The 15,201-nt window shown below is 37.5% G+C and overlaps 1 protein-coding gene across 1 annotated transcript in view; it reads left to right on the top strand.

Annotated features, from left to right (window-relative positions):
- Positions 1–1,188: 1,188 nt before the first annotated feature.
- The window catches only part of LOC137146789 (receptor-type tyrosine-protein phosphatase C-like), a 67,608-nt gene continuing 53,595 nt past the window's right edge, over positions 1,189–15,201 (top strand). The window contains exons 1-2 of the mRNA XM_067538271.1: positions 1,189–1,265; positions 1,350–1,467. Coding sequence (XP_067394372.1) covers positions 1,401–1,467 — 67 coding nt within the window. The 5' untranslated portion in view covers positions 1,189–1,265; positions 1,350–1,400. The remainder of the gene's footprint in view (positions 1,266–1,349; positions 1,468–15,201) is intronic.

Below are 15,201 nucleotides of genomic sequence, written 5' to 3' on the forward strand. Positions count from 1 at the left end.
CCTTAATCCAGCTCTGTTCTTATGGAGCACCTGGTGCACTGGTTTCCAGTAAAAAGCCAACAGTTATCACACTGTAGTATTTGAGATAGTACCGTTATTTCCAGTGTTAAATATAGCAAAGACCTGTGATATCTCAGATATTATTTATTCACAGTATTATGTACACCGTTCTATAATATGATATTTGGACAGTTTTTAAAGAATTTATTGTATATGAGTAATAAACACAAACAAGTGAGGCTTTCTTCCCTTTTTTAGCTATCTTAATACTGACCACTAAACTGGTAGCAATTGGTTCAAACCCCCAATGAAAGAGGCAGTCCTAACATTTCTCCCCCTTTAACCTCCCTTCTACTCTTTACCATCCAACTGGACCCTAGTCAGCTGTTGAGTCCCAGTCCAGTGTCTGCAGTGAGGGAAGACACCTGCAGTCCCTTGCCTACTTCGCAAGAGAGCCCAAAGTCCTCCAGGACCATGCTGTCCCCTGCTAAATACTAGAAAGGGAATAAATATTCCATCATAGAGATGTGTCGAGTTTTTATGGAACTGACTATGCCAACGTTCAGATTCAGCATATTGTAGGTGGTGATATGAAAGCCTTAGAGAACTAAAGCATGCTGACTGCCTAGGTATAAAACAGCACAGGAAATAGAATATAGGCCAGGCATGGCCATTTGGTATTGAGTACTGCCATGTTAGGAATTGCATTTCTGCAGAGGGACTTTTAACAAAAGTATTTTCTAGATCAATTTTCAAATATTATTCATTTACCAATAATCACTTTAATAGGAACTGAGTATTTCTATTGTGGCCACATTGTCAATTTAATATGTTGGTTCATGATGTCCTCAGAAGGATACTTTTTCTTTCCTGGTATAGCTTGAAAGAACACATGGTCCATGAATGACCAGGCACTGGAACGGAGCTGAGTTACAGAAAAGCTAATATTAGAAATACTAAGGTCTTTCCTTACTGTCTCATCTTTTGAAACCTGAAGCTCCTTTAAACTCTTCTTCAGTTCTTCTGTAGAAATGGTTAAAAATGATCTATTCGGTTGAATTAAGGAAGTTAAATATTAGTGCAGCAACTTAAGAGAAACTCTTTTGACTTCCTGGAAACTGAAAAAAAAAAAAAAAAAGAGTGGTGTTTTAAAGTAGTAGGTAAGATTGTCTCTGACATCACTTAGCCATATAGTGAGATCGCGAGTGGTTAGTCTTTGAGTGACAGAGGAAACTGCTCCCTGACTGATAAGCGGGCACTGCAATGTATATGCACGGTTATTCTGTTTTTGATTCAAGTTTTGCTGAGAAATACTTTTACAGAAAGATAACAATTATTTTGCTTTCCAGAGAGAGACACATGCTGTTTCATAAGGATACGCCTGGTTTCCAGATATAACCATGTTTTTGTGGCTTAAACTCTTGGCATTTGGCTTTGCCCTTCTGGACAAGAATGTTTTTGTCAAAGGTAGGTTGCAACTGATATTTCATTTTCTAAATTGGGTACCATAAAGTTCTCTTAGCAAAACAGAATTTTGAAGCTTTGCAAAGTGGAGAGCTGACAACGTTGACCAGAAACTATAATATAATGGTGCTGCAGCCGTAATGTGGCCAGGGCTACACTAGAACAGGAAGACAAGTCTTAGAATGTGCAAGAGAAAAACGTTTCCTGTGTAGCCATCTGTGAATATAGTACAAACTTTTTAAAATGAAACTTTGCGTTTTTTTTAATTGTCTGCCTTTTATTTACATTGTTTGAAAAAAATAATTGATTTGGAGCTCTCAGAAATATCAATTCAGTGGAATCCCTGCTCATTTTTTTATGAGCCAACACTTTATTCCTTTAATGTTTAAAAGCATTAAAAGTATCACTGAAGGAGTCTTTAAAAAATAAAAATCTCTTTGCATTTAAGCCACTCCCTGATTCAGATTTGGCATACAGTTCCTCAAATTTAGATTTGTATTGTAAAGAGTCTAGGAAGAAGTCCAAAGGCTGACTGGGGTGACGGGAAATTGTAGAATTGGTGTAATTACCACTGACAATTTTCAGGAAATAAACTAATTTTATTGGGACATCAGCTTTGTAATTAGTGAAAATTAATTAGAGGACTTAGAATTTAGAATTGTGTGGAGCCACTTTCCACTATAAGTGAAATTAGATCAATAGTCACTTGTCAGACTTGAAAAAAAATGGTACCGTCTAAGAGTCTGATCCTGCAAAACTGACAGCTAGGTGTAGTGCTTGCTACTGTACATAGTCAGTTAAGTCCATGGCAGTTCTTAATACTACCTACAGTAGTAAGTATTACAAATGGCCATCAGCATGTGTACTTTTTACGTAATACAGTTTTCAATAAAAGAAGCCACAATGTTGTAGCACTATTGCCCCCCTTCTAGTCACCCTTCCAGTTAGTTAGTTTCTATAACTGAGGATGTTGGCACATTCATGTTAGCTATAACAGCTGTTTCTTAAGCAATGTTCATCCTAAAAGTGACCCTTAATTTACATAATTCTAGATAGCAGAAAATGACATGCGTGGCCTGATTATCCTCTCATGTACAGCAGTTTTACACTGGTGTATTATTATTATTATTATTTCTTTTGTATTTTTATTATTTTATTACTTGACTTCAGTGGAGTTACACCTGATTTACCGTGGTGTAAGTGAGAAAGGAATCAGACCCTTAGCTGCTACCATGTTTCTAGCTGGTTTGGAGTCCGGGTATTAGTTCTGTAATGCTGGGGAGCCTATGGAGAGCAGACACTAAGTAGACGTGGTCAGTAGCTGTTGGATATTATATGAAAACACGTGAATACTGCATTACAAAGCCAAAGAGCAGAATTCTCTTTTTTTTATCCGCTCTTCCTTTGTTCATTTTTATAACTCACATCTACAGCTGCCCGCTGCTCCCTTTTCTTCTGGAAGGGCAGGTCAATGCCTGCCTCTGTGGCCACCCCCACTGTGAGTTGATGCAGTGGCTAACAGAGGAGGCTGGATGCGGGAGAAGGGGTAGCACTTCTTTTACTCAAAAGACAGATTTTATCTTCTTTTCTACACAGAGTGGTCTGGCTTGGGCCAGTTCCTCCCTATCAAGTTGCTAATACAACTGTTGTAGGCGCCCTTGCGGGCAGCAAGACCGAATACATTCGGCAAGAGTTCAAATACTGAAATGACATTAAGATATCAGAGCATTATGGGGGAGAAAATATTTGGCTTAAAATAACTACTCAGTCTCCATATTTTGAAAGGAATTCTTTCCCCTTATCTTCCTGTGCGATTTTTGGCAAGTCACTTCACCCCTCTGTTCCTGTGTCTCTGCTTTTGTTAAAGAGGTATAAAGCTATTTACCATCTTTGTAAAACACGTTGAAATCTACAGATGAAAAGCTCTGTACAAAGAGCGAGTTATTATTGCTTGTGATTAACCATAACATATTTTTCTAAATCCATTATAAAATCAAGGGGTTTATCTCAGAGGGAGCACAGAACACCATGGCTTTGGGATCTGCACTGTATACCACCATATAAGGCGTGGCTTTTCCCTATATAATTTGGCACATGCTTATTTGCGAAACACCTCCCCACATGCCTCTCTGCCACAATTATGATCAGTCTTTGTCACCTTCCTTCCCTCTCCCCACTTTGTCTGAAGTAGTTAAAATTTTGACTTTCAAGACACTTTCAATGCCTATCTATTTCTCCTGTAATTGGGAAGGGAAGGGATTGATGGGGGCTGATCTTTCTGTCAGGACAGGTGTATTGGTGGACTTGATATTTCCTGTGTTGGTTACAGTTGGCTGGTAGGGATGGAGTTAGGTGCTAGATCTTTTCTGGAGTAGTTTATTGCCAGAGGGTTTATACTGGGAGTGGAGGAAATGGGCTCTAATCTTGCTGCAGGAATAGTTTGCTGGTTATTGCTAGTCAATGGTGAGTTTATTGCTGTGTTTGTCTTTATATTATGATTTGTGGCCAAGATTCAAATATGCCTAGAGATTTTGGCCGGGGGAGGGCTCAATTTATGGGGCCCAATTTGAGCTGTTTTAAAGGGGCTTGATTCTCTTAAAGTGCCAAACACCCACCCTCTGCCACTCAGACCCCTGTAAAGTATCTCAGGTTAGGCACCCAAACAATGAGGCATCTAGAATCACTAGTCACATTTAAGAACCTTGAGCTAAGTTTTTAAAAAAGATGCCTTTTAGTATATTGCTAGAAATTTTAATAAATGAAATATAAGTGGCCATCTGCAGTATCAGTAATGAATATAGAAGTAATATTATTTGTAGATGTTCAGTACCCATTTTCTAATGAACACTGAAAACTTCCATATTGATCCCAAAGTAAAACATCTACAAGGTACCAAGTGCACCATCTTAGGCTCCATTCCTGCAACTCAATCTGCAAAGGGAGGCATTTGCATCCAGGAAGAATCCCATTGAGGTCACTCTTTCAATGCAATGTGTCTCTCTCATGTCCATTTACACAGAACAACTTGTAATATTAGGGCCTAATGCTGTCTGTGCTATGGGGCTTTATAGTGATCAGTGTCATAATATGCTCTTTCTTCTAACTCAGTTTCCTGACAATCAATCAGATACAAGTGTTGTATGTCCTGGGTCTATCTGCAGTGCATATTGAAGCATGTCTTTATGAAATGCTACAATTGTTCTCAGCTTTTTTTAAATGCATACTGTCCGAACATCCCCTCTTCCAACTGCATTAAGTCCTACTTTCCCCCGCTGAAGAATTACACAAAGGCAGTTTTCACAAGCTTTTTACCTATCACTGAGCCCCTTCCTTTTCACAACAAACTCCAAGTCCCACTTAATGGTTTGGGTTTGACTTTCTTTATTATTATTATTATTATTATTATTATTTTATTTAGTTTTATTTTATTGTAAATTAAAAGGCTTCTTCAGCCTCGGGAAAATCACCGCATAAGAAACTTCCAACCCTAACAGCTAATGAGCTCTATCTAAATGCCTTTTTCTTCTGTGCTTTGTCCACAATCTTCAACAGAGCTCACCCTATGTCTTTGGCCTCGTGAATGCCAGTTGGAGCCTGAAGGATTGTGGTGGAGTGCAGCTCGGGTTACCCTTTGGAAAGATCTAGTGGAGCCATGTTATAGTTATAAAATAATACCTATTGAAAGCCATGGTAATGAGGAGAAGGTGGGGTGGTTAGCAAAAGCAGAACTGCAAAAACAAGAGGAAGATATTAGAGGAGGAAGAGGGGAAAAGACAGAACATTCTGAAATACCATCTGTTCTGTGCCACTTTTCACTTATAATAGTCACCTGTTTCTTGAAGTTGTGTCTGGTATCTTACTGTGTTGTTTTCAATGGTGCATTTAGACAGGAAGTTCTCTGAGGCAAGGACCTCATTTGTGACAAATCACGCACTTTTCAGTGCTGTGCTCATTTCTGGTACTTCAAAATATGATGATAGATCAGAACCAGAGCACAAAAAACAAGAGAGGGAGCAGTGGAGGGTAGAAGAGACAGAGAGAGGGAGAGAACAGCGAAGAGCATGCAATGTGATGGGATTATTGTTGAGGTGTATTGGTGGCTATCTACGGAACAAAGGGAAAGGAATGTTGGTTTAAGGCCAACCAGGTTTTATTTACACTGTGCAAGCACACCTGTGATTCCAAACATATAATTCATTTAGATTTCTTCATCAAAACATTTATATTTAACAACCTGAAATACAGAAAACTACATTTAGAATTTACTACCAATATATGTCTACAATCACAGAGCTGCCATGTAGAGATTGATTAGAAGGAAAGTCCTTTTTGGAACATGTCACACTGCAGCCATTCCCTTTACCTCTGAATTTTTCTCTAATGTTATTATGTATATATATTTGTATCCCAAAGGCTCCAATATAGACTAAGGATCCAATGTATTAAGGACTAGTCATAACCAGGATATCTTCAAAAATCTGAAATTCTAAAAAGAGTACTACAAAAAGCAGAAACTAGGTCAAATTACAAAGGATGAATATAAACAAATAGCACAAGTACGTAGGAACAAAATTAAAAAGGCCAAGGCACAAAACGAGACTAGCTAGAGACATAAAGGGTAACAAGAAAACATTCTACAAATACATTAGAAGCAAGAGGAAGATAAGGATAGGGTAAGTCTGTTACTCAATGAGGAAGGAGAAACAATAAGAGAAAATGTGGAAATTGCAGAAGTGCTAAATGACTTTTTTGTTTCAGTTTTCACCGAAAAGGTTAGTAGTGATTAGATGTCTGACATAGTGAATGTCAGTGAAAATGAGGTAGGATATGAGGATAAAATAGGGAAATAAAAAGTTGAAAATTATTTAGTCAAGTTAGATCTCTTCAAGCCACTAGGGCCTGATGAAATGCATCCTAGAATACTCAAGGAATTGACTGAGGAGATATCTGAGCCATTAGCGATTATCTTCGAAAAGTCATGGAAGATGGGAGAGATTCCAGAGGACTGGAAAAGGGCAGATAAAGTGCCAATCTATAAAAAGGGAAATAAGGATAACCCAGGGAATTATAGACCAGTCAGTTTAACTTCAGTACCCAAAAAGATAATAGAGCAAATAATTAAACAATCATTTTGCAAACACCGAGAAGATAATAAGGTGATAAGTAACAGTCAGCAGGGCTTTGTCAATGGTGGTTTGGATTGGGCATTAGGAAAGGCTTCCTAATTGTCAGGGTAGTTAAGTACTGGAATAAATTGCCCAGAGAGGTTGTGGAATCTTCATCATTGGAGATTTTTAATAGAAGGTTAGATCAACACCTTTCAGGCATGGTCTAGATAATGCTTGGTCCTGCCATAAGTACAGAGGACTGGAGTAGATGACCTCATGAGGTCCCTTCCATTCGTATGACTCTATGCAAATATATATTGAGACACAGTTCTTCTCTGGACAAGACAGAGAAAGGAGATGGGAGAAAAGGAAACAGAGGTGAAGTGACTTTCCAAAGTTTCACAAGAGGTTGAGGTTAGAATTAGGAACAGAACCCCGGTATCCTGACTTCTTGTCCACAACCCTGTCTACTAGACGCTGCTGCATCACCAACATTACATCTGTGTATTAAATGACCTGGAGGTCCTCATACTCAATCACTAACTCATTTAGTCTCCGAAGGAGTATTTAATAGGTGTTTCTTCTCTTGAGGAGCTGCATCAAGATACAGTCTGTACCATGCAGACTGTGCGGGGACACAAGAGGACTATAAAGCATTTAAACCCACAGTGCCCTCGCTTGCTGTTAATGGACTAGTTAGATATACTATATCTAATTGTGAATTTTCCATAGTTCTGCCACTGCCACCTCCTTTGCTTAAATGGTTCTTTCCTTTTAAGTCTCCATTCACCTGTGCCCAGAGCTTTAGTTATTTTCTCAGCAAAGCTTTTTAATGGGGATTGGATTGCCAGGGCTATCCAGGAAATGAATGGCCGTAGAGTCTACAAATATGTAACCTTAGATAGCCTCCTAACTTTTCCATTACTTCAGGGTGTCCACTATCACAAATGGCTGTTTACATTCTTGTCTGATTAGCAAGCAAGAGGATGTTTGATTTCAACTATTTCATGTAATTTCAGTTGGAAAAACCACTCTGAGCTAGTAGGCAGTTTTTGAATGGAATATTTACTATCTGAATAGCTGAATTCAAGCACCAAATGGGCCTGGAATCAAATTGATGCAACATAATGGTGTAAAAGCCTGAAATGATAAAACACTAATTTCTTCCTGTAAATATCAAGATTAAACAACAGCAACAAAAACAAACCATACTTCCTTTACTACAGCTTTACAATGTTCTCAGTTGCAATGGAGATTCATTGCTGCATTGTGTGTCTAGATACATTTCCAGGTTATTTATGCACTTGCAGACAGGTCATATTCACAGGTGTTTCAATAATTGTTAAACCATTTGAGCTATTTCCAGGCTTTTTTTTTTTCTTTTTCAAATAAAAACAGATTGGGGGCTTTAGTATCAGAGTTTTAAAAACTAGCATTGTGAGCATTTCAGTGCTAGCTTACATTATCCATAGTGTTATATAGCTACAGAATCTTTTTCTTTTCTTTCTCAGTACTGTGCTCCTAGTGATTCTTTCTGTGTCAATGCATCTTCAGCTGGTATGCTTGCTTAGGTTTTCTGTTTTGCAAATTCAAAGACTTCTCTTCGCGCTCCTCATCAGCTCTAACGGTATATTTCATAGTGAATGGAGGACTTTTTTGTCACAGAAATGTGGACTCTGTGGAAGCTATTTTTGAAATTGCCTTTGAAATAGACCTTTCCTGACAAGTGATGAAACAGGACATACACACAAATCAGACTAACAGCCCTATGACGGGAGGTGGGGTAGGGGGTGGGCGGTGGGGTGAGGACAAATCAAAGAATATTTCTGTACTAAGTTTAGCAACTAGCAGACCATTAAATAAATTAGCTATCTCCTAACACCTGCAGGGTTCTATCATCAGGAAAATATAAAGCAATATACTAAAATAGCAATGATCTCAGTCTCAGCAGAGATGGTGTATAGGCGTATGGATATTAAGACACTTTCAGATAATTAGCTAGATACTGCATAGGTACTCACCCAGTTGAAATTGTGAACAGGTTACCTCAAGCAGTAGTTAGTTTCTGAACTGTTTCTAAATGGTAGGAGTTAAGAAGGAATGAAGTGGATTAGAAATTAAAAAGGGACGCTAAATGATGGAGCATGGCAAAGTGGCTAGAGCACAGACCTGGTTGTCAAATTATGTGGGTTCTATGCCAGGCTCTGTCATAGACATGTTGTATGCTATATAGTTGTAGCTGTGTTGGTTCCAGGGTATTAGACACAAGGTGGGTGAGGTAATATCTTTTATAGGACCAACTTCTGTTGGTGAGAGAGACCAGCTTTCAAGCCACACAGAGCTCTTCTTCGGGTTTGGGAAAGTTGCTCTGAGCATTTAACTGTGGCGCTCAGAATACTTTTCACAGACCTGAAGAAAAGCTCTGTGTGGATTGAAAACTTCTCTCTAATCAACAACTAATTTATTGGTTCAATAAAAGATATTACCTCACTTACCTTGTCCCATGGACATATTGTGTGAACTTGGTTAAGTCATGTAAACTTTCTAAATCTCAGTTACTCCCTCTCTAACTTGGGGATAGTAATACCTACCCAAGATGATATTTTAAGCCACAATTCATTAACATTTGAAAAGGTGCAAGTTATTGACAATCCTTAAATTATGACAAAGGAGTTAATTTGAAGAAGCTATCTAATCTCAGGAAACATTGTCATCTGACATAGAGCTATCCACAAGAAGTGCAAAAAGTGTAAAACAAGTGACTTCTGAATATATTGCTCAGGATTGTTCTCTGCTCTGACACCTGAAGCATAGGGGCTGACAACATGAAAGTGATACTTTTTTGCAGCATAACTATTCATGCAAATAATAATAATAATTCTGTGTAGCTGCAATCAAATCTATGGGACTATTCTGAGAGTAAAGAACTACTCAACTTGAGCAAAAAGTAGTAGAATCAGGCCATAAATGATTAAGCCTCTCTAGTTCCCTGGGAATTACATATAGTCTCCATTTTAACAGATGTGGAAATTGGAATACAGAGAGGTTAAGTGGAATGACCAAAGTCAGACAGTGAGTCACTGTCAGACATGGGACTAGAAATGTGGTTTCCTGGCTTCCGGTCCATTGCACGAACCAGAAAACTATCTCCCTCAAGAAACCGTAGATATAAAAGGCCTGATTCTGAACAGTGTTCTCCATTTTGTCAGAGTAAATGTTACCATAAAAATGTTGAACTGAGAAAGGCAATTTAGATGTTTAAATGGTAACATCTGTAGGTACCAATTATTTCAGGAATCAATTGCTCAAGCAAAAGTGGAAATCAGGCCATGGATCTTGTAGAAATCAGACCTCAAAAAAATGTAAAAGAAAGTTTTCCCACTCTTATTTCTGCACTCTTCTCCATTGGTCAATTATTGATTTGGCTACTGCAGTTTCATTCTGTATCAATCTTTTGTCCATATGTACTTCTAGATGATTCAAAAATGAACGCAAGGTAACATATGCAAATAGCAGAGGAATCATTTTGTTTTATAGTGTTTTGGAGAAGATACACCAAAGATATTTTATTCTCAGAATCAGTCTTTGTAAGATTTGTTTTGTTATGTTAATGGGACACATTTGCTTTTTATAATTTATATATAATTTTAATAATTTTGTGTTTGGTACCATGTTACAATGATAGAATATCATCTTAAATTTTTGGTAATCAGTGGAGAGAACTGTAGAATATATACAGTAGAAAAAATGCAATAGTTGGGGGCATTTTGATATATGGAATAGGTCTTAAAATAGATAAGCTATTGTAAGGCTTAGTATTGTTTGCTGTTTTTTTAATGCTTCTGTGTTCAGTTGTGTTGGCTCATCAGAATCAAAAGGCATTTTTATATCCTCTGCATATGCATCTGCTTCACATTTCACATAAGAAGCATGGCATGTGGTTTAGGTTTCGGTGAAAGTTAGGAAATGGCAATAAATTTACATAGCTACAAGGGTGTTCTGGATCAGTGCTACTCCTCATCTAGTAGTGTTTCTTAGGTGATTATGATTGCCTTAGTAGTGAATAAAAGGACTTAGAAATAAAACCTGCTAAGAGCTCTCCAGTAGATGTTCTGTTCCATACAGAATGCCAGGGTTTTTATGCTAACTTAAGCCAAGGTGAACTCAGGTGCTTGAGAGGACACAAAGGCAGGTAAACGAGAGAGAGCTGTGAGTGAGGAAGCCCTGAAATAGATGTAAGTCTAAATACAGTGTGACTGTTAAAGGTGGAGGACTGGAGTGTGGAAAAATGAATTTTTTTTTATACCAGTGGACTCAAGGTTTTGGGGGAGACAGAGGTAAAACTTTAATGAATTCTAGTGAAGTACAGCTGTTGGTCTCCTGAGTTTGGCATGTTACATTGTTAGGGAGATTGGGCTATTTGACCATCAAAATAGAGTCAATGAAAAGGTAAAGTATTTTATATGAAGAAAGATGGTGGATTTTTAGGGAAACTCATTATCATATGAAAAACGTGCCCGTGGACTTCTTTTGAACATAGGATATATTAAAATCATTAGCACGTCACAGTACAGTTCAGGAAATAATTTCACATCTTTATAGCAAAAACTACAAGAGTTCAGGAGTGCTTTGTTAGAAAAACAAAGATAAAGATGCACCAGCTGCATTTGTCTCGCTAACATGATTAATTTTTGTCATGAAGGTCTACCCGGTTTAGTTGTAGAAGAGGTCTATCCTGCATAGGCTACTATCTGGGATTTTAGTACATGTGGCAATGTTGGGGAGGGCATATATAGACATGATCCTGTGCCCTAAAGGTTAATATGGAGTTTTGTCGCTGATTTCAATAGCAGCAGGATTTTGCCCTATATGTCAAGGGAAGGATTGTCAGCAAACAACGGCCTATAAATATGACTTTCCACTGAACAACAGCAACATTTTTACCCACACATTACATCACACCATTGGCAGCCATTCCCTCTCGTATTAATTCTCTTGATTTCTCTCCCCACTCGAAATGTTATTCACCTAAGTCTCACCTCCACAGTGATGTCAATGGAAAGTCCACAAAGGCAGCAGCGCAACACATTCAAACTTACAAGTGTTATTTTGTTTCTGTGGTTTTTCTTTCTTTCTTTCTTTCTTTCTTTGCTGTAGTTGTTGAATTTTCTTTAGCCTTATCTTATAGTAGGAAAATAATGTCCATGCTGTTAGGTTATACTCACAACACGTGGGTTTTGGGTCCTCAAATGCTACAGCTTTGCTTCAGCATTGAATTGCCCACACAAGCTATTTAGGGCCAGCACCCACAAATTGGTCAATATGTTCAGAAGAGTTTGGCGATCATTTAGCCATCAGAATAAGTGGCCAGATTTTCAAAAACAGTTCAGCAAGGCGGGTGTTAAGCTCTTTTTGAAACTCTGGCCTTTATTTAGGTGCTGAATGGGGAGAGAAAACCTTGACCCTAATAGTGGGTACTAAGCACACGTAAAATCAGACCATTAGCTCTTTTGACACTGTGGCTGTTATTGCCTTGTATATTTTGCCATGAATATTATAGTATTGTTATTTATTATTACTACCGTAGAACCTAATGACTGCAGTAAAGATCAGCGAGGCTCCATTGTGCTTAGCACTGTACTAACACAGAATGAAAGACAATACCGCCCTGAGCTTACAATCTAATTTAAGACAAAATGCAACAGTGCTTTTTTGTTAAAAAGGAAGGAACAATGGAGCGAAGATGAGGGAAACAGCAGTAGGAGCATATGTGCACACCCATATCATTATCATAATCCTCTATGCAATTAATTTCTTCTTCTGAGGAACTGACTTGGTGTTTTCTTATTCACCTTTGACTAATGAATCATTCTCTGCACCCAAAATAACAGTTCATGGGCCTACATGTTAGAGGTTATTCTCACACTATTCATTGTATCCTTGCAGTTATTTTACATTGCAGCATATGATACAGCACAGAACTTGGTAGGGAACACTTTCAAAGAAAGCCCTGCTAAAAGACCAGATTTAGACACCCATGTAATTATTTTTATCATCTCTTCTGTAAATGAAATTTATAAAGATATATGCAAAAGTACTTATTTGCACTATTTATTTGGCCCAAGTGTTTAACCAAATCCTAATCACATTATGTTCTCACACTTGCAACAGTATAGCAACTAGGTAGCAATCATATAAATAAATGTATTTTAATATAACTGTGCAGATTGCTGTGTTTTGAATATACTTTATGTACAATATGGATATGCCCGTGTGTGTGTGAGTGATACCAGAGAGTATGAAAATCTACAGTGTTTATGCTCCTGACATGCAATTCACATAAAATGTACAAGTATGTGATGGCACCCACATATCTAAGAGAAGGAACAATATTCTATTCTATTCTATTCAGAATCTTCTCCCACATTCATCACTGGGCTCTGAGTATCCATGAAACCAAACATCATCATAATAAGGAATTAATTCTCACATTAGACATGTCATTGCCCCCAACAGATTTATTTACACAACAAATATTCACAGAATGTATGTATAAAGGGAAATATATGGGGTTTAACTGCTGGAGTGCAAGGGATGACCTCACATTCCATTTAAAAAAAAAAAAAGAAAAAAAAAAAGAAAAAGTTGAAAATTGCCCCATAACAACCACATCGAAACAAACAAAAGCCAAAAATTTCATTTTGGGTTGGCCCAAAATGTTTTAAGTCTGTTCTAAATAATTTTTCTGTGTGACCCTATTTTGGTGAAAAATTTCAAAAATATCAATTTCAGTTTGAATTAAACCAAAGTTTAGGAAATTTTTTTGGTTCGGCCCCAGAATAAAAAAAATCACATAATTTGCTCAGGTCTATATAGAAATTCTTTAATAATCATAACCATATGCTTTCTCTGAAAATACTCTCTGTCACATTAGCTTGTTTCACAATTGCCCCACAACTTGTCTTCATGAGTACTGGCATATTAACTAGCTAGCAGGAAGTGGGCAGAACCATGAAGTCTATTTTGAAGTCATTTAAAATCTTTACTGTAGATTGAGATTTGAGAGACACCACAGTGATTGAAAGTGTGATACATCATCTAATCTACATCTCACACAATTTCAGTCTTTGTTGAATACAAAAGATTTATTTTAATGGTATTTTCAAACTGTTCCCATACATTTATATTTTGGTAAAGATTTAGTTCAGAAAGTGGTTTAACTATAGTAGTACTACTTAAGAGCTTAAACCTGTGCATGTGCTTAAGGGCTTTGCTGGCTCAGGGCCTGTAGACTAACGTCATCAAAAAGAAAGGCAAAGAACAGCCCTTCTGATGTTGGCCTGTCTGTATGAGTATACAAATGAGTGTTCCTATGAAATTCTCAGATGCCTTGCAGCAAATCAGTGTTTCATTTCCACTGTTTTCATATGACTTCTGTTACGGATTGTCAATGTGGCTATTACATTTGCTACTATTCATTGATTGATCGATACCCGAAGATATCTATATCTACATATCTATCTCTCTCAATATCTATATATGTCTTTTAAATGGTGTTTTGTGAGATATTTTGCTTCCCAAAACCAGAAACATTTCTCATATTTTAAAAATGGACATAATGCAGTGTTGTCAATTGTGTTATAAAAGAATTACTTTGCTAGGTTTAGACATTGCCAAGCAAGATAGAATTAGAATTTTGATGTTTGAATTTTGAATTGGACTAAGGATAATATAACACCAATTTGCTAGCACATTAAAATCAAATGGAAGGCCACTAAGTTTTAAAAATATTTTCTGATCAAATTCTTCTCACCTGATAAGTTTTGATACAAAACTCTTATTTTTATACACTCTATTGGCCCCAGTGCACCACCCACACTTGAAAAGTGTGCACTGGTAGGACAGTCAAATGCAAAACGTTAGATTAGAAAATATTTCATCTGCTCTGGTGTAAAAGCTTTTCAAAAAAAGGAGAATGAAGTGTTATGTTGAATGTTTATAACATTTCAAAGCTGTTCAGAAAATGTCTACCATACTTCATGCTACTGATTTTAATGACACAAAAGTGTATAAAATAGTTAAAATATATTTCAGTTACTTTGTGTCAAGTTCTGATCTTAGCTGCACTGATGTAAAAATTTACTTCAATGGAATTACCCTGGATTTATGCCAGTAAAATTTACACCGGAACAGTTGATGTTCTGTTTTTTGGATAGGCTAGTATTTTGGGTAGATATGGTGTACTCCTTTAGGGTGTTTACTAGGCACACGGGGTAAAATTTTAAAAAGCACTTACAGTGACTTATGAATTAAATCCCATTTCCAAAGCTGACATAGGCTACATCTACACCGCATATGCTGTGTGATAGTGTTTAGGGTATATATAGATACATGCTGCAGTGAAAAGTGAGCTGTTTCCACACCACGGTGAAAGGGTCTGGCAGGGGGAGACATCAGGCAAAAGCTTGGCAGCAAGGAGCTGCCAGACACTTTCTTTGCTGACTCCCCCCACCAGAGTCTTTCCCCACTGCTGCAGTCTTTCCCTGCAACAGACAGCTGCCTTTCCTTGTGGTGGGGAAAAGTTCCAGCAATTTCCTGAGGTGGCAAAAGGCTCTAGTAATAGGGAGCG

Source organism: Emydura macquarii, unplaced genomic scaffold (genome assembly GCF_026122565.2).
Source record: "Emydura macquarii macquarii isolate MOO-44397 ecotype Brisbane River unplaced genomic scaffold, CSIRO-AGI_Emac_v2 contig_480, whole genome shotgun sequence".
Taxonomy (NCBI): domain Eukaryota; kingdom Metazoa; phylum Chordata; order Testudines; family Chelidae; genus Emydura; species Emydura macquarii.